Source organism: Mobula birostris, chromosome X (genome assembly GCF_030028105.1).
Source record: "Mobula birostris isolate sMobBir1 chromosome X, sMobBir1.hap1, whole genome shotgun sequence".
Taxonomy (NCBI): domain Eukaryota; kingdom Metazoa; phylum Chordata; class Chondrichthyes; order Myliobatiformes; family Myliobatidae; genus Mobula; species Mobula birostris.
The window spans coordinates 40,985,385-41,011,470 of NC_092402.1; the positions used below are offsets into that span (position 1 = coordinate 40,985,385).

At 39.5% G+C, this 26,086-nt stretch overlaps 1 protein-coding gene across 1 annotated transcript in view; it reads left to right on the plus strand.

Annotated features, from left to right (window-relative positions):
- stk17al (serine/threonine kinase 17a like) overlaps nt 1–26,086 on the plus strand; it is a 57,069-nt gene that overhangs the window by 14,497 nt on the left and 16,486 nt on the right. The window contains exon 2 of the mRNA XM_072249059.1: nt 8,923–9,135. Coding sequence (XP_072105160.1) covers nt 8,923–9,135 — 213 coding nt within the window. The remainder of the gene's footprint in view (nt 1–8,922; nt 9,136–26,086) is intronic.

Consider the following 26,086-nt stretch of genomic DNA (forward strand, 5'->3'; position numbering starts at 1 on the left):
TGGTATAATAACAATATTTGACATAGGTACAATAACAACATTTAAAATGAATCTGTTAAGTTATGAAGAAGAAGGGTTCGGAGGATTATGAGCCTAATGTGGGCGAATGGGACTAATTTAGTGGGCACCATGAATGAACTGGGCTGAAGGCCGTTTCCATGCTGTGTAACCATAGCGTTCAATGTCTAAAAAATGTTAAATTCGGAGGTTGGTGCTTCATTTCAATCACTGTCTTAACTTTTCATTCTTGCTATCATTTTACATTTAACATAAAATTTATTGTTGGCTATCACAACAGTGTAAAGTTACAAGAATGTTTTTTTTTACAGGAGCCAGATTGTAATCTATTCAAATTGAGTGCATAGATTTTTAAGCCTAGGAAGGGATGGAATATCTCTCAAGGGTGTATACAGTGTTTGGAAACTTTCGTTTGATCTTCTTATTGTGCTTCACTGAGAACCCAAATGTCCTCAGAATTTGCACGCTCCCAATGTTTCTGTGAAGGAGGAAATGTTATGATTATGGTTCCACAAAACTCAAGATGCCCAATTTCCTTTTGCTTTTCATCTCAATGGCAGTCAGGACTGTTTAACACAGGTGTAACTATTTCACTCAGACTCAGATGGATGGGGCAGGTCGCTTTTGAAAACAGACATGCCTTTCTTGAGGGTACTGCGACCAGGTGATGAGAATATGCCGTTATTCAGTAATCTGATCCTCTGCTAGCTGCTAAACCAGATGAATTATATTCTCTTTGAATAAAAATCTCTTTGGCCTATCACTGGCACCTTTTAATTAATTTATTTAGAGATACAGTGTGAATTGGGCCCTTCTGGCCCAAGCAGCCGCACCACCTAGCAACCCACCTCTTTAAACCTAGACGAATCACAGAACAATTTGCAACGGCTAATTAAAAAAACCAGCATGTCTTTGGACTGTGGGAAGACCCAGAGGAAACCCACACAGAACAAACTCCTTACAGTCGGCACTGGAATTGAACTCCAAACTCCAGCACCCCGAGCTATGTTACTGTCATGCTGACCGCTATGTTACCTTGGCACTATTTTCTTTGTCAATATTTTTTTGTCCTTTTTGGCTTTGTGACTGTTCCAGCAGCAGATTTGCTAATTGCCATGGAACTGCTCCAAGAACATAATGATGCAACAACTCCAAGGGCAGACTCACACTTTGACATTTTAACTTGAGGTAATTTAGTGCTTATGTAATATATTGTGCATAGAAGTTTACAATGTCAGTAAAAATAGTAACCGTAGTGTCTGTGATTGGAAAAAGTCAAACTACTACCAGAAAACTAGGAAATGGGGAAAGAGGGTGAAACCAGATTTCAGACCCAGCACAGGCCTTTTAAGCTGCATAGAGCATAGGAAAATTCAATGCTAATATCATCATAACAAAATCTTTTTGTATATTTTACCGGTAGCGACCTGTTGTATGTTTTACTGTAGCACAGTTATGGTGGACCATTTTGTATTTTCTGCGCAATAACACTGTTGCTAGGTTACAATAACCAGTGTAATGAGATATGATAATGTGTCACCACAGACAAGTGACTCTTGCACACTCTGGACAATGACATGAAGTCGTCACAACTCTTTTGATCTCTAGAGTATTTTTCCCCGCCTAACTGCTAGATGCAATGACAACTGTTGTCACTCATCTAGTACAACGTTGAAACTGACTTGAACTCTGCAAGTGTATTTTGAGCTTCAATTGTAGAATCATAGAGTAACACAGCATAAAAAAGGCTCTTCAACCCCATTCATCCATGCTAACCAAGATGCCCACCTAAACTAGTGCTATTTGCCCATGTTTGGCCCATAGCCCTCTTAGTTGTAAACTGAGGATTCACTTAAAAGAATTAACACAGAATGTTAATATTTCTGATTTCTGGGAGGTATAAAGGCCTAAGATACCATTATTTTAAGACTAGGAATAGCTGTTCATCTCTCAGATTTGTTCCATCATTTAATTAGATAGGGGTGATCATTTTAGTGAGGAGAATGTGATATAGAAATGTTGTCTTTGTTGTTATGGTTTTACATTTTTAAAATTTTTGTTAGCACTCCTCCCTGGGGTTTGATTTCCCTCATTCCAACACCTCCACCCCCTACAACCCACATACATTTCCTGCCTCTTGGCCCACATGCATACCTGCTTAATGTCTCTCTTTGAAGTGGGGAAGGAGAAAGTTTTTGCACAAAGCTGCACAGCTCCTTGCAGGGCGTCTCTCTGAGATGCAGGTTACATTCACTGGGGGTAAAATGGTCCAAATATCATGTGTAAAAGCAAGTAAAATCAAAGGCAAATTTAGAAGGGTATGTGGGGAAATTCAAAATAGGTTTAGTGTAGGTTTATTGTTAAGTGGGTGCCTGGTGGTCAACATGGACTCAATGGGGTGAAAGGCCTGTTTCTTTACTGTAGACATCTAAGACTCTAATAAGGAAACGTCGCATTTGCTTCATAAGCAGCTACAATGAAGCAACCATTCCTGGCAGTCTCCTGGGCACTCTAAATTGATGCTTTCCTTTATTGTTTGAAAATATCTTTTTCAAAATTTTCCTCAGCAGACTTGCCTTGCTTTATGATTGCTGACTTTAAAGAAATCCAAAAGGTCTATTGAATTCTTTGTATTTCAGTCACACAAGGATTGCCCTTTCCTTTAGCGTGTGCTTTTATAATTTGTATTTCTCATAAAACAGTGGCTTGTGTGTATAACAAACAGGGAGAAGTAATGACCTGCCCCAGCCTGCATTTATGACTGGATTGGAATGCAGGTTAGAGGTGGCAAATTGCAACAAACAACTGTTATGTGCCATCATTTGTCACCAGTGGAATTCTACTGCCAAAGGTGAAGAAATAAGTATTTTGGCTAGGATCCAGAAATTCCACATGAATCCTGCAGTGTGCAAAGCTTTATTAATTTGTCTGCCCTTCAGAACAAATATCACTGCACTGTTAACCAGATGGCTTATGATAGTGGATTTGAGTTGACACACATGATGCGTGACTAAAAATCTCACTGAGGTGCAAAAGAAATGGATGTCAGACAGGAGCTGATTCTGTCAAGGGTCCTTTGGAATAAAATTAAACTAGAGATGAAGCTCCATAGGTTTGAGGGGAAAGACTTAACCAGAAGTTGAGGCTAGATGTTGTGCTGACCCCTTAATCGACTGCAAAATCAATCTAACCCTTCCCTCGCACATAGCGCTCCATTTTTCTTTCATCTATGTGTCTACCTAAGAGTCTCTTAAATGTTCATAATGTATCTGCCTCTACCATCACCCCTGACAGCACGTTCAATATACTTGCCACTTCCTGTGTAAGAAAAAAAGAAAGAAAAACAATCTGACGGTACTTCTCACCAATCACCTTAATATTATTCCCTCTTTAAATTAGAAATTGTCACTCTGGGAGAATGTCACTAGCTATCCACTATATCTGTAGCTGTCCACTGCCTCTTGTCATCTTCTACACATCTCTCATCCTCTGCTCCAAAGAGAAAAACCCGAGATCACTCAATCTTTCCTCATAAGACATGTTCTCTAATCCAGGCAACATCCTGGTAAATCTCCTCTGCACCCTCTGAATCTTCCACATCCTTCCTATAATGAGGTGACCAGACTGAACTCAATATTCCAAGTGTGATTTAACCAGGGTTAATAGAGCCGCGACACTATCTCGCGGCTCTTGTTATAAACGAATCCACGAGGAGTGAATAATCTGATTATACATCTCTAAATTTTGACCCTAGGTGATCTTGCCTAAATTTTAGAGGTAAAGATTTGATTTATGATAGTCATCTTTATCCTTCAACTTGTGTGTGACTATGTGTGGGGAAAGAAGGTTTCTTCAACGAAAAAGTAAGTGGGCAAATTTCCTCAAAAGTGAGATCTAACTCACAAAAATATTGATTTGTAAACATAATTTGAGATTAAATTAAATACCCAATATTCTGTTAATATATTGCTAATTACTGCTGTGCATTTGATTTGATTTGAATTCTCCTCCAGAATAATCAAGTAACTTTTTTTTAAAATGATAACGGAGTTTAATTGAATCAAAGGGAAATGTGAATGAAGCTTATATTTGTATTTTTTGGTAATTGTTTACTTGCTTAGCCTACAGCACAATGTCAAATCAGTGTTTGTCTTGTTCGGGGACAAACGTGAGATTCTTGAAATGAATCATATCAGAAATATCATTCATATATTTGAAGTGACTTTTATTTAAGGTCACCTAATATGCGCTATCTATGCAGTCTATAAGGTCAATGATAACCCTGTGTGAAATGTCTAAAATGGTTTATGAATTTTTAATCCTAGTTCCAAAAGTATAAGTTAAATAAAAATTACAGTACAAAATAATTTCACTAGAATCCTTGCCCATTTAATATGATCCCTCGATTTTTATTACAATGCAGCATTTGCTAAGTATCTTTAAATAGGATATTTTACTTTGAGGAAATTTGCCCACTCACTTTTACTTTGAAGAAACTTTCTATCACCATTCATAACCACATGCCCACTGATCTAAAGATGTGTGCTTTAACCAGCAATGCATGATTCACACCTCCAAAGTTTGGACAGGGTATAAAGTCCATGGGTTCTTTTAGACCTCTAGGATTCTTCGGTGGTTTAATGTGTTTTCTTTTATATAATTTTGCTCTTTATGCTTATTATGTTTTTTTTGTGCTGCATCTGATCTAGAGTAACAATCATTTTATTCTCTTTTACACTTGTGTACTGAAAAATGACAATAAACAAATCTTGTATCCTCTCCTTATAGTATTCCTCAAATGAGTCTTTCAGGTTAAAAAGTTGGCTCTGTCCATGTAAAAGGGCTTCTTTAAAGATTAAAGTGTAGCTTTTTATTTATATAATTCTGCCAGCAAAGCTGCAAATTTGGATATATCCTGATGTATTCGTAATCATTTTACAAAACTTACACATATTTTGACCTAATAGGTCTTGTACAAAGGTGAGGGCAGCTGAACCAGGTTCAAGCATGCAATACAGTATATTCTTCTAACATGCCCAGTGAAAAATAAATTTCCAATGAAGTAAGCCTAGGTGAATACACAAGAATTGTAATAGAATAATTGCCACTCTGTCTAAATGAAGGGATTATTAATTTATTTGCTTTAAACTTTCCAAATTCCCTATCCACTTTTTAATCATCTGAAACTACTTTGAATTTACATAATTATGAAGCTCAAACAGGCAATGTAATTGAAGAGACAGCACTCTGCCATGTGTGTTACTGATCCCATAGTGTGCAATGTGTTCCACATTACCAAGTCCTGGCTCCTGGCCACTAATGAAGCAGCTGCTCAGCGTCTTCTCCAGGACTTGACCAGAATCTTTAAGAATGATAGCTTCTTTATTTCATTCATTTACTCACCATGACTCAAGACTCCAGCACCTCCGAGATATTAATACTGGTGATCGTAGAGAAGTAGGATCTCCCTTTAGGATTATTTAATGCTTATTAACAACATAATTAAATTATTCAGGTATGAGTAAGTTCTACTTAACCTTGGGCAATTGATCTATAGTAATGAGAAGCAACCAGCAAAGGCAAACTGCAGTGTACAATGAACGATCACATTGGTAAATGTATTTTTAGGTGTTGAAATTGCAAATGGATTATTTTAAATGATTGCTGCTTGTAGCAATCCAATGTCAAACATGTGAATATATCTCATTATTCTTTCTAACTACCTGAGAAGGGTTAATCTTTCATATATACTTACCAATAGTCACCTGTTACATCACACTGAAGAGATTCAACCTATCTTTCTCTATCTGTCAACTCCATATTTTCCTAGACCTGTCTTTGTTGTTTTACCACTATATGCTTGCTAATTCTTTCAGTTCTGTTCAATTTTAATGGTTACCCCTGTTAACTCCATTAACAATTGTGGAATTACGGGTTAACTAGATGCAGTGGAGTGGGTCTCTGCAAAATAAAACTGAAAACTATTGCACACTGAAACTTAAGTGCATAAAATCCAGATGGATTCCACACTAGCAAGCAGCAGCACCAATTCAAATGTTTCTCCATATCCTATTGATAGCTCTGATTCAACTATTGTGCTGTTAACATTCACTTAAAAGAGTGCGGCTTGGACTGCAATATACTCCAATTCATATCATGGTCTTTAATCCACTTAAACTGGATTATGAAGATTTTAGAGAATGTTTTAATTATTAAAGCTGGAAAGATTATTGGATCAAAACAAATTATTAAATGCTTTAAGCAGTAAGTCATTTAGTAAATAGTAAGCAGTAAATAATTACCAAAAGATGTTTGAAGACAAGTAGTAACATTTAATTGCTAAAACTGCATGTTTCATGTTTAACTTGGTACAGCCTGTTGGATACTTTCCTTGATTGACATTTCATGTTATTTTAATGGAGGAAGTGACTTTTTTTTTGTACTTGCCCTGTGTGCAGTGTAACGTCTGATCAATTGGGCCTGCAAAACTAACTTGTAGTGTCAAAGCCTAGCTCGGTGAAAGATTAGACCTGAGGTTGTTGCTACCACATCTGACACAATTAGAAAATGCAGCGGTATTTCCAGTTCAACTGAAAATATAAGTTGAACTAAAACCAAAAAAAAGCACCAAGGCTAATAAAACTTAATGGTCTTCCTGTTGGCTAGTTCTTTTTGTTTTGATCCTAAAACATTTTGAAAGGTCTCCTGTCACCACTCTCCCATGCCCTATAAAAGGTAGCTGAATGAGATAATGAAGTGAGAAAATTTTGGGATGGGAGTGGAAAGTATTTGAGCTGTCTGCAACAAAGAACATGAATATCTAACGACTCCCTTTTCTTATGTACTGCAAGGTCAGGAATACTTGGATGGAAGCCAAGCCATGACATTCTAGTGAAATTATGAAAGATACACTAAAATAATTCATGATAAAATTTGTAAGTCTCTGAGGAATTCATTCCAGTGAAGCTTGCAAGCAGCATTTTGAAATGTGAAACACAACAGAAGGGCAAATACTCAAAATATTTTAATTTCCAGCATCTGCTGTAATAATTGCAACATTAGCAATCTTGTTGCACAACCACTATTTGGTGTGCTCCCATTGTTACTTTTCTAACTAATACAACTTCTATAGAATTGGAAGTTAAGCACTACAAGCATTCAGACTCGCTGGTTACTACTAGAATTGGGATTTGGTATCATTACTTGTTATGAATTTTTACTTCTCTCAAAGAGCCATTATGATAAATAGGAAAAGACTATTGTGTAGAAACCTGAAAATAGCTACTTGCATTTAAACAGGTAACTTGCAGCAACTACAAGATGCACTTCTTTGCTGAAAATTGACTATCAAAAGCAATGCACTGCATGCTTAGTGTGTGATAAAGATTGTTTTTTTAACCTCTCTACCTATAGCTGTTTAAGGTGATTGGAGGAAAGTATAGGAGGGATGTCAGAGGTAAGTGTTTTTATTTACACAGAGAGTGTTGTGTGCCAGGAGTGGTGGTAAAGACACATACATTAGAGACATTTAAGAAACTCTCAGATAGACACACGGATGACAGAAAAATGGAGGGTTATGTGGGAGGGAAGGGATAGATTGATCTTAGAGTGGGTTAAAAGACCAGCATAACATTGTGGGCTGAAGGGCCTGTTACTGTGCTGTATGTTGTTATGGGCTTATGTTCTATTTTCTAAAACAGAAACAAACACTCTTTTATTCTCAGTCCCTGATGCTTCCCACAGCCGCATTTATGTACTGATGGGGAAATCACAAAATGTGATGGGGAAATCACTTGTTTCTGCATCTTTCCCGTAGGTTATAGAAAGGTTTTTGCGTCATTTCTCATTCCTAACAATCTAATTTTATCTGATCTTAATGGCTCAATTACCATCCCTTGAAAACTGGGATGGCACGTTTGTGGATGGGGAATGTTTACCATCCTCCAATGTGCACGGGCAATTGTATTACCATCAGGATTCAATGTGTCATTGGCAATATAATACAACCACTTTCCTGTTAGATCTTCCACAATGATCCTGAACTCAGCCATTTTGGGGAGATATTGCTTGACTTACACAATTAATAGTTGAACATTGGAGAGAGAGAGGGTACAATTTTCTTGGTGTGTACATTCACTGAATGTACGCATCGTTTGTGAGGCTAGTATTTACTGCCCATTACTACTTGCTCTTGAGAAATTGGAACTGGAACACATTTCACAACATATGGTAGTGATATTAAACCTAATTCCAATTCTGAATGGCGAGCCCTTGTCTTGAACCACTGCAGTCTGTGAAAGCTTACCCCAGTGCAGTTAGGTGGGGTGTTCCAGGTTCTCGCAAACTAGAGAACATGTTTCTGTTGGGAAGGTATTTAACTTCAAAGGGAATAGGGAGCAGTAGCCGTAAGGATGGAATTTCTCGTATGAAGGGCAATAGAAAACCCTTGCATTATATTGTATGGCACTAGACCTTCTAAGTTGTGGAGGCCTCCAGCTTGGAAGACACTGTTGGAGAAGTCTTGGTGAGTTGCTGCAGTGCGTTTTATAAATGATATGTACTGCAGCAATGGTCCACTGGCAGTGGCGGGAGTGAATGATTAACCTAGAGGATGGGTGCAAATCGAGCAGGGTGCATTGCTGTGGGTGGTGTTAACACTGTTGGAGCTGCACTGCTCCAGTTGGCTTTGAAATAGTCATATGTAATAAACCTTTTAACAGCTATTTTGTTTTCCACATTACATGCTGCACAAATCTGCAGCCCTACCGTTGGGTTACAGCAACTGAGTGCTCAAAAATGATGAGCCATTTTAAGTCTCTTCTTCAATAAGTGGAGTCCATGCTAGATACAATGCATAATCTAAAGGCAGTAGCCACTAATGTGGATGTTTCTCTTCGCTCACAGGGGCAAATTTGCAGTCGTCAAGAAATGCATGGAAAATGCCTCCGGAAAGGAATATGCAGCCAAGTTCTTACGGAAACGAAGGAAGGGCCAAGATTGCCGCGTGGACGTTATCAACGAGATTGCAATCCTTGAGATAGCGAAAAGCAACTCTCATGTGGTAGACTTGCATGAAGTGTATGAGACGACCTCAGAAATCATCCTGGTGCTGGAATAGTAAGTAGGATCTTGATGTGCTTTGCCTGCCAATGCGAAACATCAATATTTCCTTTCTTGGTGACGCACAACCCCAACACTTGCACCCACTGATCTTTATCATAGGATAATGTAAAGGTTAATGGTTTTATACCTCACTGCATTAAGCATGGCATCTGAGCACAAAAATGTGATTAGAGTTAATTTATTGAAGCTAACCTATGTACTTCTTATCAGTCATTATGGAGGTGACAAGCAATTCTAAGAATGCTGACTCACTTAGAAGTATAGAAGGGAAATATTATTTAACTTTGTCTTGACATTTCCACAGATATATAAGTGTATACAGCAGCGAAATCTGATGGAAAGCATGAAGTGACAATGCATTCTGAAACCCTGGGATCATTTATCAGTCATCTTTCACATGCTTTTGAAAAAATCTATCTCTGAGTGACATTTTGTTTCAGTGGTAACACAGTCATATCTGAGACAGACTATTGTGGGTTTGAGTTCAGGTTCCACAACTTAACCTAATTTTACTTCATTGGTGCTGCGTTGTAAGAAGTTCTGTCATTTTGATGAGAAATTAAACCAAGGCCTACGCTGCCTGTTGTAGTTGTATGTTTAAGATTTCATGTCACTATTGAAAGAACACAAAGGAGCTCCTGTGGTGACCCTGCAGTGAAAATAGATTGGTAGGTAATTATCTCATGAGCTGCTATGCCATTTACTCAACAATTGTGACCACATTACACTTGTTGGTAAGCATCTCATGATGCCAATATGTAAGTTCATTTTTTTAAGTATAAGCTTGCCTTTTTTAAAGTAGCATACCCATTTCCAGAGCTTTTTTTTTCATGACATGTAATGTTTTTATGAAGTCACACTCAGGACCAAAGACAAGTTTGACTACAATTTTGATCACATAATATTTCCTTTATCAGTGCTATACATGGGGAAAACCATTGATTCCAATGATTTGCAACTTCAGTCGCATCACTCCACAGGAACATACGTTCCAGATCATGCTCGAGTGGATGAGCCATATTATGTCAAACAAAGTGTTACGACGTAGTTTTCAGTGGAAGACTCTTTTTTTATCGATTCTCTACTGATCCAAGGCTCATCGGCACCTTCTCCTCTCTTTCCCTCCCAAGACTTACCAGTTTTCCCTTGCATGCTCTTGTAGTGCTCCTCTTCCTTTAGGACAGATCACACCAACAGTAAAGCAGAATCTGTATCACTCAATATTTTGGGCGCAACTGAATTTCTGTCGAGTAGCATCACGAGCAAGGTAGCTATTGGTCATCAACACATTTGCACTTGTACTTTGAACTTTGAACTTTGCATGTCACCAAGCTATCAAACCATTGAATTTGCAACAAGGGACGTTACTCTGTAACACACTGGGACACACTGATTGCAAAATTATTCTTGGTTATCTTCAAATCGAAAAGGGCCTAGGAAGATTGATAACTTAAATCCCTTCACCCACAGAATGTTACGTTTGCAGTGTCTTCACCACCTAGGTAGTAATCTAATAGTCAACACCAATCAATCATGTAACAAAACACATCTGGCAGCATCTGTGGAGGGAAATGGACAACCAACGTTTTGGGTGGAGACAGTGCATCCAGATTGAAAGAAGCAAGTACAAGGTGGATCAGATGAGGAAGGGTTGATTGGCAGATGGAGTTGGGTGTGGGAGGGAAAGGAGGCAACAGCAACAGGAGCGGGGGAGCTGGATGCAACAAAAGGCTGCAGATGATGGAGTCTCAGTTGTGAATCCATCTTTGAAACAAAGGAAGTGAAAGTCAGGCATGCAATTGATGCAAACTCAGTAGATTACTGTTCTGACAGTGAAGGCAAAAATGTGCAGAAAAGAGAATGGGAGGTTTCTGCATAGTTCTCAGCACTGATGATGGTGAAGTTAATGCAAACCTCAAGTTTTAAAAAATATATATTTTTGGAAATGATTCAAAAAGATTTACATTATTTTGGCAATTAGAACTTCTCCAGAAGTTGCTGAAACTTATTTGTCACTAAACTATTGTAGCGAGGCAAACTTAGGTGATCTTGAAACAGCTGTAACTTGCACGCACTTCCTGTTATAATAGCAGACTTTTGTGAAGCCACATCCGCCAGCTCTTGATTAGTATGACCAAAATCAGACAGTCTTCTGTAACCGTCAGCAGTCGACTCCAGAGACTGCTTGCCGTATATGGTCATGTGAAATGATCGTAGCTTCTTGTCAGTCTATATGCCAAGGATTTACTTTTAGCTTCCACTAATTTGGCCCTGAACCTGATTTTTTAACATTCTGTGAGCTATGTAAAAATGGGTAATTTTGAAAGCAGAAAACCTATAAGAAACACCCATTGCTTCCTTAGTCACCATTTTAACATGGTTGGACTATGGACCTGGTTTAGAACATTACAGCAAACATGTAAAATATAAGTACAACCATTCACCCTTAGGATCAGGCTCTAAAGTGAAGTCCTGACAAGTGATAATAAAAATTTCATGTCTTTTATTGGAGTCCTTGGGAAGCCAATCAACATTACCAAACCAAAGCATTGTCTGGATATTTGTCCCTTGGCTTGGTAAATTGGTGTGCAAATTAGCAGCCATATTTACATAATAATGGTGACACCAGAGACTACATATGCTGGAGCAACACACTGAGGAACTGGAGGAACTCAGTGGGCCAAGCAGCATCTATAGAGGGAAATGGACAGTCAACATTTTGGGTCTGGACTGGGCATATGAAGAGTCCTGTCCTGACACATTGACTTCCCATTTCCATCCATCGATGCTGCCTGATCTGCTGAGTTCCTCCAGCTCCTTTTGTGTGCTTTTCCATTGCAGTGACTACATTTTAAAGGACGTCCTTTCTTATCAAATGTACTGGGCCATCTGAGTTGGTCCCTAATCGGAAGAGTGTGCATCTCTTCAAAGGCAACCACATTGGAGGGTTCTGTTAATCCATCTGAAGTGTGGATTAGATTCCTGTCTTCGCCACCCAGCCTGTAATCTTAAAAAGATCAACGGTGCCTTCTTTATAGAATACATCTTTGAAAGAAATGAAGTGAAAATCAGTCATGCAAGTGATCCAGACTCACTGGATTATTATTGGCCTGACAGTGAAGACAAATACACACCTACTAGGATGTGATGCTGAGGCTTTATAAGGCACTGATGAGGCCTCCCCTTGAGTATTGTGTACAGTTTTGGGCTCCTCATCTTAGAAAAGATGTGCTGGCATTGGAGAGGGTTCAGAGGAGGTTCACCAGGATGATTCCTGGAATGAAAGGGTTATCATATGAGGAACGTTTGATGGCTCTGGGTCAGTACTCGCTGGAATTCAGAAAGATGAGGGGGGATCTCATTGAAAGCTTTCGAATGTTGAAAGGCCTAGATAGAGTAGATGTGGAAAGGATGTTTCCCGTGGTGGGAGAGTCTAGGACAAGAGGGCACAGCCTCAGGATAGAAGGGTGCCCTTTCAAAACAGATGCAGAGAAATTTTTTGTAGCCAAAAGGTGGTGAATTTGTGGAATTTATTGCCATGTGCAGCTGTGGAGGCCAGGTCGTTGGGCGTATTTAAGGCTGTGATTGATAGGGGTTCTTGATTGGACATGGCACCAAAGGTTATAGGGAGAAGGCCGGGAACTGGGGTTGAGGAGGAGATAGAAAAAAAGATCAGCCATGATTGAATGCTGGAGCAGACTTGATGGGCCAGATGGCCTAATTCTGCCCCTATGTCTTATGGTGTACTCTTTTTAAAATTGCTTTTGTTCCTTAGTAACTTTATGGTATAAAATAGAACTTGTGCTGTCTGCTCACGAGTCACTGGGAGTGGGGGGGGGGGGGGGTGGGGAGGTGGTTGTCCCGGAAATCTGTTCCACCAAAGTGTCACTCTTAGAATATTTGATTTTCAGGCTCCCACATACAACTTGATCAAAACTTGCATATTAAAATCATGTTTCCATTTACAAAGGCAGGGCACAAGACAAAAGATTGTAAGCACAACCTAAACCAAGACTCAGGAAGGCTGCTGGACAAGATTATTTTTGAATCTTTATAAAATGAGGGGAAAAATGTTGGAGAGATGAAGAATTTTCAAGGCTTGATGATGATAATATTGGCACTTGCTGGGAATATGTTAGAAATGGAATGGAAGATACAGAATGTACTGCTACTAGAACAGGACTGAGAGATTCATTAGGGTGGAGTTAGTTCTCTGGAACACTGATTAGCAGTGAAAAATCAGTATGTGAGATTCTGTGTAGAAGCTGGCTCATTTACCAAATGTCCACGGATATAACTGCAATTATGATGATCCAAAAAGAAGATTTAATTCTAGAATGTGAGAGAGAAATCTGATGGCACTCAGAGTCTGTTTCAGCCATTTTTTTTGGAAACGTTGCCACTGTTATAAAAGCATCCATATCATTTAAATCTACAAATAAAATTGATCACTTTCTTAACAATATATTTCTGCTGATTGAATAATGTTTTATCATTGATATATTGGGTCTTGAATTCCTGATTTAAGTGCTTTCCATCATTCTCCTCAAGGGCCATCTGGAAGAGAGTTCCTGGTTTCTTTGCACTTTCTCTATTAAGTAGGCCCTCTGAGGGCAGGGGCTTAGAGAGCTGGCTATTGGTAAAGAACTTCACCAGTGTTTGAATTGCAGCCAGGTCTAATCTATTGCACAAGCACAGTTTCTAACAGGAATCATTTAGTAGCTTTCTGATGTTAAAACCTGCAACCTTGATCTCTTACAGCATTAATTCCTTAAAAGAAAATAAGAATGGAACCCCAAGGCCTTCCTGGTGTATATTGCTAGGTCCACATCTAAAGTCTACTTATGGATGGATTTGTCTCGGTAGTTAATAGGTCTTTTTAAGATTGTTGTTAAGATAGTTTATGATATGTTAAGCATAGACTACTTAGTTCTTTGTTTGGTCACTGAGTCAGTGCTCAGTGTTGCATTCTCCCCGAGTAAGGTACAACATCTCAACAATGCCTCAGTGCATGGCTATTAAAGGTTTATGGTCTAATTGTGATGCCCACGTGTAAAACTGAATTAAAATATGAGAGTAAAGATTGGCTTGATCAAACAGGGGGCTGGCATAACTGACTAGAAAATGAGAGGTGCCTTGCTTTCATAAAGATTGACTTAAAAAGGCATTTACTGTTTATTTACTTAATTAAGTTGGATTTTCACATTTCCTGATCCCATTCCAAAAGTTTGGATTAAATTGACACAGAATTCAATCCATCCTTTGTAATGAGCACATAGAACAATTAAATGCATCTAAGCATTTGAACAAACTTAACATTTGAAAACCCATCTAATCAGCAGTTCACAAGATGGCTTATGTTTATAGGAAAAACTATGACGACTGCACAGAGGTGTGTGGTGATGTGGTTAGCTTAGATATTCATTGTAAGACCCAGACTGAAGCACAAGCTCTAGTTTCACACGTAACCTGCATCCGGTGGTTCATGTGGCACCTCAGCAAGCATCATTCCAGAAACTTGTGCACAAGTGATGAAAATTTGCCCACATCCTTTGTCTCACTTCTTTGAGCTTTAACGTTTTTAGACCTTTAAAGTTGCAAATTATAACTTTAAATGTCACGTAGTGATCAGAATTATTTAAAAACACAATTAAGAAATTACCTCAAAAATGCAATTTAAAGAAAAATTATGCAGAAATATTATCTGACTCTTGGTGGACATGTTTCAAGTAATTCAAGGTAAATGTGCAACTAATCCACATCAAAATTTTATTTGGTTATAGGTTTTAATAGCTCTGACCATCCCTATCTCCTCCCACTTCATAAATTCATTCCTTCTCCCCTCCCCTTCGCTAACCCTTTGACAAACGTCCTTCAGCCATTCAGGAGCATCCTCTATCATTTAGGGAGTGTCTCAGAGAGAATGGATAAAGTGAATTGGGGTAGGGAGTGGTCAAATGATATAAGTTTGGACTGCGCAAGAGACCTACAGTATATTGGAGGAGAGTGGAGATCTCACATGACTGGAAGACGTTATGTAGATTGGGAGAAAGATGGAATATAGAGCATTACAGCACAATACAGGCCCTTCAGCCCACGGTATTGTGCCCACTCTTTAACCTATTCTAATATCAATCTAAACCTTCCCTCCCACACAGCCCTCCATTTTTCTTTCATCCATGTGTCTATCAAAGACTCTCTTAAATGTCCCTAATGTCCCTTCCTCTTTCACCACCCCTGGTGGTACATTTCATGCATCTACCACTCTCTGTGTTTTAAAAAAAATCCTACTTTTGACATTCCCCCCCCCATACTTTCTTCTGATCACCTTAAAATTATGCCATTATGTCCCCTCATATTAGCCATTTCCACCATGGAACAAAGTCTTCTGGCTGTCCACTCTTACCATCCTATACAGCTCTATCAAGTCACCTCTCATCCTCCCTCACTCCAAAGAGAAAAGCCCAAATCTGCTCAACCTGCCCTCAAAGGATATGCTGTCTAATCCAGCCAGCATCCTGGTAAATCTTCACTGTACCCTCTCTAAAGCATCCACATCTTTCCTATAATGAGGCAACCAGAAATGATAGATCTTGTATCATGGAAGACTTCAAATTTCTCATTCTCTTCAATGAGGGGATGCTAGATTGGGGATAAGGGTTGTTCAGTGAGCTAAAGGTAATGGGTGAACAGGACTTGTCATTAGTTAGAATACGGACCGAGGGCTTAGGATGAGCTAAAGGACACGGAGGGTAGCAAGCAGGAGGCCAGTCAGGAAAACAGTGGCAAGTCCACAGGGAGTAAGGGCATTCAGGCAGGGAGAATGTTGTTTGGTGTTAGAGGAAGAAGGATGTATACTTGGTGATGGGGAGAATCTGTAGCTCAGCTTGAGGTTAAGTTCACACATTTTTACTAAGATTGACTTAAATTAGTTTATTAGAGTTATCCTGTTGAAAGAGTGCATACTGGTGACTGTGAGGTTTGTGTAGATTTTTGTTACTGAGCTGTAATGCAAGAGTATCAGTGCACTTGCTTCATCGCCAGACTTTATAAAACCAACGGAATAAAAATGATCTCACATTTATAATGGAGGAAACATAGACTGCGCTTTCTTTTTCATGACCTAAGAAAGTTCAAAGTTAGCAGAGTTCCAGTTCAAAGGACATCGGTAAGCTTCCATCTTGAAGTCTGCCAGGTGATGGGAAATGTTTTATGTAGCAAAGTCAAGTGCACCCATTATCCTATAATGATGCAGAAAACCCCTTGGCACCGACTAGCTACTGTTTCTTCTGGTGGCTTTTCAGCGCAGTAATTGCCTGTTAGTACAAGCTGCTACATTCATTGTGATACCTAATACACTCTGCAGGCCGATAGCCACGAAGGAAATGATAGCCTGCAGTGGAGTGAACATTGCCTTTTTTGTTCATAGGGTGAAAGCTAACACCTGCACAAGTCAGGAAACACATTGCTCTCGAGTGACTGACTCCCGTCTCTCCAGCTTCATGTCTTCAGATCAAATGTCTCGTTTTTAATGCGAGTTGTCTCAAGGGGAAGAAGTTGTTGCTGCTCTAACCGCTTAATAAAAGACTGCAGCAGTCTTCAAACCTCCATATAATTTTCCAGAGTTTAACTGCAGGCTTGCAGCTTTTTGGATTTAAAATATCTTTTTCAACTCTTTTTGCTGCAAAAGGACCATCCTGCAGTTTTCATTTAGTTGAGAACTCATCTAATTAAAAAGCTCAGTACAGAAGTATAACTAGTGCCCTGAAGAAAACTCTGGCACATTCTGTTGTAAGGATTGCCAACAATCAGTTGTTCCTATAAAGTAAAGCAGGTGATCTGGCCAAAACTAATCTCTACAACAGATGATCTGATCTTTCTGATATTGTTATTTGTGAGACCTTGTGTATAAGTTGGCAACAGTGATTCCTATTGTGCAGACAGGGCTTGTCTGCCGTGGCTGGCAACTCACCTAGGAGAAGGGAAACTCTGATCTCAAACCTTCCCTGCCTTGTAGCTATACCCACTCATTGGGAAGGCTTCAGGAGTAAACCCTGAGGAAAAAGTCTGGAGCTGGAGTCCCTAGGGCAGTCCTGCGTTGAGTTCAATGCTGACTGGCAACTCCTGGGGCACTGCTGGTACCAAACTGTATCGGTCCCTGCTGTTCCTTTGGATTCATCAGCTGTGTGGAGAGTCATCAGCTGTTGCTACAAGGGCAACCGCTTGCTCTCCATATGGTACTGCCCTGGCCTGCATATCACGTAGACAGCTGGGACACAGCATCCATGGCTGACTCCGACCAGTGGTGGGCCTCAGTGCAATACCATGTTTCTCTGTTGCGTGGAGTGACATTACTATCGACAAGCTACTGTATCTAATTGTAGATGTTGCGGAATTTACCTGATAAAATTTAGAAGATACCAGCCACAATATTTTAGTATGGGAGATTTGCTTCTGCAATATCTTTATCTCCTGAATTAGTAGGTGAGCTTGGATGTAACGTCTTATGGCATTGTGTGTTAATTCACAGATGTACTTTGCACTTGCACTTTGTCAGGGCTACAAACCCCAAGGCTTGCTCAGCGCATTATCACAAATCCAAAATGTAGGATAATTGTTATGATTGTTAATTTTGAAATATAATAATAAAATACAGTCAGCACTCAACAGGTGAGGCAACATCTGTGGAAAGAAACAGTTAAGCTCTATCAAAGGGCATTGACCTCAAATGTTAACTGTTTCTCTATCCGCGGCTGCTGTCTGACCTGCTGGGTGTTTGCAGCATTTTCTGTTTTTATTTTGGATCTGAAGGTTTTTGAGTTTCATTTATTAATTTTGATCATGGATTTGTTCTGAATAAAGCATGAACTTAACTGTGTGTTATACAAACCTTAGATAATAGTAAAAAAAAAGGTTTTGATAAATTCTACAGCAGATGAATAATTCAAAATAAAAACTCCAAAATTATTTCCACAAAAATTCCACAACTACTGAGACTGGAATTAAGTACATTGTGACCTGACAGCGCTGCTGTGATTAGAAAGCATTGGAGATAGAAATCTTAAAGCTGTATAGTGTGACACCATATTTTTGTGTGGTAAATAGTTTAATTTTATTTTTAAAAAATATAAAAATAATTAGACACCTAATGTAATTTACACAATTTTGAATCCTTCATGAGTTAAGTACACAGTGTCTTTTTACTAGGCAATATATGTAGTATATCCGTAAACATTAGTGGTTATGTGCAGTGCCCACACACAACCATCCCCAGCCCATGGCAGACACTGTTCAACACAGTGCTTATGAGGCCTGTTTCAGTCTGACTGAGAAGGGACTGCTTGAGTAGGTTACAATCCAGTGTTGGGAACCCAGCTTCGCGAGGGGGTTAAAATTAGGCCTGTTCACTAACACATAATGCTCTGCACAGTAAAGGTGATTTCTTAGGATATAAAATTCACTGTTGCTTCTAAGGATGTAAAAGGGACTCTTATTACTCATGCAACTAGTGATGACAGTGTATGAAATGCATGGACTACATTTTTCCAATGTATGATATTTACCACTACTTCAACGATGATCTGCGGGGTAATCCCAACTACTGTGATGGGGCAATAGCTGCATTGAGTTCTTTTTATTCAAACTTCATGGAGCAATAGATAGACTGCTGAGATATCCTTTTCATTCAAAGCGTGACTTTTAATGAAAAACATCAACATCAGAAAGCAGGTACTGCATTGGAAGTGGGGAGAATACTGAGAGAGAAAGGGGATTTAAAACTGCAGGAGAAGCGGCAAAGTGCTCAGGGAAAGCTTGGACCTGTAACTCAAACTGACAAAAAAAAAGTGTGAAAAAGTGTTTGCATACTTTTGCATATGGCTAATACTGTGCTTGAGTTAATTTGATATAGGAGAACCCATTATGCTTGTACCAAAGACGAAGTGAAGAGTTTGTGTGATTGTGCATGAATTGCAAAAAGCTAGCAGGCAGGTGTAGCAAGAGGTAAGAAGTCAAATAGCCTTTTGGAGTAAGGAAGTATTGTTACAACTGTACAAAGTACTGTGAGGTCACACCTTGAACACAGTTTAGTTCTCCTTATTTAAGAACTCCATTGATGCAATCCAAAAGAGATCTGCTAGGTTAATTCCTGGGATGAGTAAAGTCTTCACTCATGAGCAGCCAAAGAACTTAGATGCACATTTAGTGCATCTTAGCAAAATGATGGGTGATTTTACGGAGACATGTAAAATACTCAGGAGAAGTGACAAGATGTCAGGATAGTTCCAGTAGCGGAAGAACTTGAATAAGAGGTCGTAGTTTCAAGATTGAAGGGGACAGAAATATAAAACTGAGATATGTAGGGGCAACTTTCAGAATCTTTAAAGTTCCTTACCCTGGAGAGTTGTGAAGGATGGATAACTGGGGGCACTCAAAGAAGAGGTTGATAAATTTTTGAGAGATCACAGAGTTAGGGGCCATTGGGAATGAGCACAGAAGGTGAGATGAGTCTTTGAGAAGGTTATCCATTATCATATAGGATAGTGAGATAGGCTTGGGGGTACAAGTGGCCTACTCCTATGGTTTTATTTTCAAATGTATTTATGCAATGTACTTTGGAACCTTTGCAAGTAATGTTACAGCTACTGAAGAATTTTGAAATGTTATAATGCAGGAAGTATGGCAGCCAGTTCACACAGAAGTGTCACACAAACAGCAGCTAGTCGATTGATAACATCCTTAGTTACCATTGGTTGCAAAACAACATTGGCTGGAAAATTAGGGGAAGCACCATGTTCTTTATTAACACAGTATGACAGCTTTTTAAATCCACCAAAGCAGATATGTGGGACTCCAGTTTAATAACTTACCCACAAAGTACCTCCTCTCTTATTGTAGCACCTGAATAATACTGCAAAATGCACTGGACTAGGGCTGGATAAGGTTGCTGACATTGAAGAGGGACCAACAATCAGTTTTATTTACTTGCAGAGTTCACAATCTGACCTATTAACTGGTGGGAGGTTTTAAACAAATCGAGTGTTCTCAGCGTGAGGAGGGATCATTACCAAAAGGGCTTATTCTTTCAAAGGGGAACTGACACTTAGCCAGAGCGGAAGAAGTGACTGTGGTTAGAGATATATTGACTTCTATGAGGAAATGAGGTAAACCAATTTTAGACACTCTGCATCACATGATCTCTCTGTTTTACATTACCAACATTTTAACTTGGTAGCTATCAGCTGAACAGTGATAAGACTGCCACTTGTTTTGAATGTTCTGTTAGCATTCATGAATGGTGGTCCAGCCTTAGAAGTCAGTAATCTAGTGTTGGTGATATCTTAATCAGTTACATTGTCTTAACATGTAGTGAAATGAGAATCTGCGAACTGGACAAGACCACACAGTCAGATTAAAATAATCTAAGGCACTGGTACTGTGTTTCTCACTGTTCTGATGCTAAAATTATTGCATTTTGGCTCCAGATGTTAGATTTGATTTACTGCAACATTTATAGTTTTGTTTTCTGTCTCTGTTCCAATATAGCCTTGTGCTTGGGTGGTTAAGTCCAAATAGAATTATGTGGCTTTCTTGACTCTAAAGGTATGCTGCAGAAGGCAGATTGATTAACAAAAGTAGCAGATCTCATTCAAAATTAGATAAAGTTATGTAATGGGAGGAAAGATACCATTGTTTGTTTTTATGGGCAGATTGGGTAACTTACAGCAAATGCCATCAGTCACCTTGCCTAACAGTCCAGTCTTCGAAAGTGGTCTGCTGTTGTTCCTGAGATCACTGACAGCCAGATGTGAGGGAGATGGGAAACGGCCACTACTGTATGTGATCTCCTTAACTCAACCACGGTGTTTATTTTTCCAAGCCACCAACGGTTTCACAAAAGCTGCTCTCACAGCTCCTCAATCATTAATTTCAGCAGACCTGGTCTTGTTGGCTCTTGCTGTGTAGAACCTCAGCTACTAATCCAATTGAGAGTAAGTAAAGGTCACCGCTGAGAGAGGTGCTCACGGCATTGCGGGCTTGAAATGACCCAGACACGTCAGACAGAAGATCCAGTCTCCACCCCACGTTACCCCTCCCCTTCTCCACTGCACACATTCACTGTATTGAAATCAAGAGTCTAGGGTGTAATCATATTCATAACTGGAGTGTACCAAACATTGCCAAACCTGTGAGTCATCAATCATATTTAAGTTGTTCTTTACACTGTTTTACTTAATATCCCTGTACTATGGCTCTTATAACTTGAGCTTAATTCTCAGTTTTATCTATACTCTGGCTTGGAAGCAGGGGGTGCATCACCCTTGCTGGATAATACCCAAATACCACCCCCCCCCACCCCATGCACCCATGGTTCATCATGACTTGGCGCTGTGCAGCTGTTATTCTGTCTCAAATAATTAGGTAAACTTTTGAAATAGGGAACCAAAGAAGAAATGCATGGCCATTTGCCATTTGTAATCCCACAAAATAATTCTGGAGACAGTGGAACTGCTGAGTAAAGGAGAAAGAAATCTATTGTTCACATTTCTTCAACATGCTGCAGTTGTTCAGTCTCTCAAAAGATTTTACAAGTTTGAAAAGGCCTGGAAAATCTCGAGTCCTAACATACACTCACTGGGGACCTAAACATACTTTCCTTGCAAAAATGATAGACACCTAATATAATGCAACCAATGCATTGATTGGGAATTCTATCTCCTTAAATTAGCTTAGTACCAGAATCTTAAGAACCCCATGCGATTAAGTTTTAACTGTTGAGAATAATAGAATTAAAACCATGCATTGTGTTTACTTTTCATTTCTTTGGGAAGCAATCAAACTTTATATTGTGTAGAACATTATCAATTTAATGTTAACTACTTTTTTTGGAGAATCAGAATCAGGTTTATTATCACCAGCATGAGACGTGAAATTTGTTAACTATCTTTTTTTACTTTTTATTTTATTCTTCCTCAGAGTTGCTACTTTGTTTTATTTTCCTTCAATTTGGACCACCTTCCCAGAGGAATCAACTGCATATATAAACTGGAAAGGTGGATGAAGTAAGCTGGTTAGAATTTCACCAACCATGCACAGTACCGTGTAATGACGAGACGTGGGTTCATTGGCAGGTGACACACACCTGCCTTCAAAGAGTGTCTAGATGACATTGAGAAGCAAGCTCAAGTTACAAAGAGCTGAAGTACAAGGATATTAACTAAAATGGTGTCGAGAACAGGTTAAATTAGATAGTAGCGACAGATGACTGACAGATCTGGTGATGTCTGGTACACTCTAGTTATGAAAATGATTGCACATTAGACTCTGATTTCAATACAGTGAATGTGTGCGGTAGAGAAAGCGTGGGATAACTTGGGACAATATGCTCCAGGTTAGAAGAATCAGGAGAGGAACACTTAAGGGAAACAGAGAGTACAGAAGCATTGATGAAGTAGGAAGAGAAGAATGAGTCAAGTGCCTCAGAACTGGAGAATGGGAATTACCATTCTACCAGGGGCCAGACTTTTCTCACATGCTTGCCCATGTGGTTATCATTCCAACAACTTGTTCAGAACGAATAATTGCAATGAAACGGTATATCAGATCATGTCAGTAGCAGGGGGATTTCAAAATGCTGAGGGAGCTCAGCAGGTCGGGCAGCATCCATAGAAAGGAATAAAGATTCAACGTTTCGGGCTGAGACCCCTCATCAGGATTTCTAAATAGTGAAAACACTATTGTCATTGCGAATATTTTTATTTTTTCTATTGTCCAATATTTCTAGATGAAATTTCCCTGACAACCTTGTGATGGATGAGATTCACTTGAACAATATTCTGCTGTAGGTTTTCTAATATTAGGACTGTCATTCTCTAAGTTGAGTCTGTTATCATATGCGCAAGTGCATTTATGCACAGGTACAATGCTAAACTTTCTTGTAGCAGCATCAGAGGCACATTCAATTCAAATTTGATTCAATTTTTGTTTGATTGACAACAAAATTTAAAACCAGGAGGACCATTACAGTTAAGCCACTTAGGTTAGTAGTTCTCCGTCATTCACACCGGAAAAGAAACTGACATGAGAATGCCAAGGGGCCGACATGAACTGCTGGAAGCAGTTCTGCATTCTTGTGATGTTGTGAGTTGATGTGATGGGTCTGAATCCCACACACCTGTTTGCAAGGTGTGGAAACAGACCACAATGTGTGGAAAATGACTGCTTATTAGTTTATCTTTAAATCATAACCTGGCAGGGTCACTTCCTGCATGTATTTAGATTCATTTGGTGGACCATCTCAAGGAAGTTCTTAAAATTCCTTTGGGTAAAAGAAACACTATAAATCACAAACATCGCGACTCACAAAAAAAGTTAGCAGGCAGGTGCAGCAAGTAGTTAAGAAGGCAAATGACATATTGGCCTTTCTTTTGAAGAGGGTGGGATCTTAGAAGTAGGGAAGTTTTGTAACAATTGTACAGGGTGTTAGGGTGGGGCCACACCTGGAATGTTGCACACAGTTTTGATTGTCTTAGCTTAGAAAGAATGTAGTAGCATTGGACGTAACCTGGAAAATATTCACCAAGTTAGTTCAAAGAATAAGAGAAATTTCAAGTTGAGAGTAGCTAAACAGGTTGGACCAGTATTCTTTGGAGTTTAGAAGAATGAGAGGTGATCTTATTCAAACGTACTATAAAATTGAAAGGAGGGGTTAACTTCAACTTTATTTATGTTTTTTTCTCTTCTCACTGATTCAACAGCAAGTGATATCACAAGAAAACCAGTCTGGAGTTAATCAACCAGAGAGTGGTAAACAGCAAAGTTAGCCTAATCAGTTCATACTGGTGCATTACAATTAGTGTTGTTTGAAGAGATGAATGGACATTGACGATAGAGTAATCAATACCTGGCTTGTTCGTTTTTCCTTACCAATGACACTTTCCTTTTACACTGGTTAGGCTCTGTACTCATCTCTTTGCCTGGTGAGCTCAGTGTTTACACAAAAATAATCAATCAAGATTGAAGTGAAAATATGTTTCTCATCTGTTCTATTAGTTACACATACCAAAGGTTCTAAAAGGATAGGACATTTCTGTGATATCCTCCGGTGTACTTTACATCCTGTGAGGTAATTTCGAAGTGTGTCATAGAGTCCTAGAGCACTACAGCACAGAAACAGGTCCTCCAGCCCTTCTAGTCTGCACGAAACTGTTATCTGCCTCGTCCCATCAACCCACGCCTGGACCGCAGCCCTCCATACCCCTCCTATCCATGTATCTGTCCAAACTTCTTGTAAATTTTGCAACCAAACCCGCATCCTCCACTTGCATTGGCAGCTCGTTCTCCACTCTCGCCACCCTCTGAGTGAAGAAGTTCCCTTAAGTATTTCACTTTCCACCATTAACCCATGACCTTTAGTCTAGTCTCACGCAACCTCAGCGGAAAAAGCCCACTCGTTGCATTTAGCCTATCTGTACCCCTCATAATTTTGTATGCCTCTAGCAGATCTCCCCTCCATCTCCTATGCTCCAGGGAATAAAGTCTGAACCTACAATGCAGAAAATGTTGCAGACAGTTAGCACACGAATGAAATGACTAATCAGTATGTCTGGTACAAAGGGTAAATATTGGGCAGGACACAGGGTAAATATTGGGCAGGACACAAGGAAGAACTCACCTGCTCTCCAAAATACTCCCAAGGATTGTCTCATCAAACTGAGGCAGTAGATAAGCACTTGTGTGTCACTCTGAAATATTAAGGAGCACTTCCTCAGATCTTGGTTTCTTAAGCTATTTAATAGAACATAGAACATAGAATAGTAAGGCCCTTTGGCCCACAATGTTGTGCCGACCCTTAAACCCTGCCTCCCATATAACCCCCCCACCTTAAATTCCTCCATATACCTGTCTAGTAGTCTCTTAAACTTCACTATTAGGAAGGGATTTGGGAGTCACTGTTATGCCATTGGGTCTGTAGGCTCAGGTAGGCCAGACTAGGCCAGTGTAGCAGATTTTCTTCCCTGACATTGGTGAGCCAGCTTTTTTTTCCCATTTTATTTTCTTATAAATACTTGGCTGCTGTGGACTGTCTCCAGACCCAAGGTCCAGGTTTCTGGATACAATTAACACAAAAGATTCTGAAGATGCTGAAAATTTTGGGAAGCACACACAAAATGCTGGGGGAACTCAGCAAGTCAGGCAGTATCTATGGAAAAGAATAAACAGTCAACCTTTCGGACAGAAACCCTTCATCAAGACTGGAAAGGAAGGGGGAAGAAGCCAGAATAAAAAGGTGAGACATGGGAAGCAGTGCAAGCTGGCAGGTGATATGTTAGACCAGGTGAGGGGGAGGGGGGATGAAGTGAGAATCTGGGGGATAGGTAGAAAAGGTGAAGAGTTTCCCCCTCACCTGGTCTCACCTATCACCTGCCAGTGTGTACTCTTTCTCCTCCCCCCTCTTATTCTGGCTTCTTCCCCCTTGCTTTCCAGTGCTGATGAAGGGCCACGGCCCAAAATGTTGACTGCTTATTCCCCTTCATAGGTGCTGCCTGACCTCCTGAGTTCCTCCAGCATTTTCTCTGTGTTGCTTTGGACTTCCAGCATCTGCAGACTTTTTTTTAAAAATATATCCTGTCCTTCCTAGTGCCATCTTTTGGATGTTAAATGATGTTTTGTCTCTGCTCTCTCAGGTAGTGTGAAAGATCCCACAGCAAGGAGTATATACCAGTTACTAACATTATCCTTTAATCAATATTCATTAAACCCAGTTAACTGGTCTCACAGTGGACACTTGTATACAAATTGGACTCTATGTTTTCTATATTAGAGCATTTTAGAAATATAAGATCTTTAGGTCATTTGGAAATAGATATAGGAGGCACTACATAATTGCAAGTCATACTTAAAGTGTGAATGCTTTCTTTTACCAATTACATTACATGATATTATA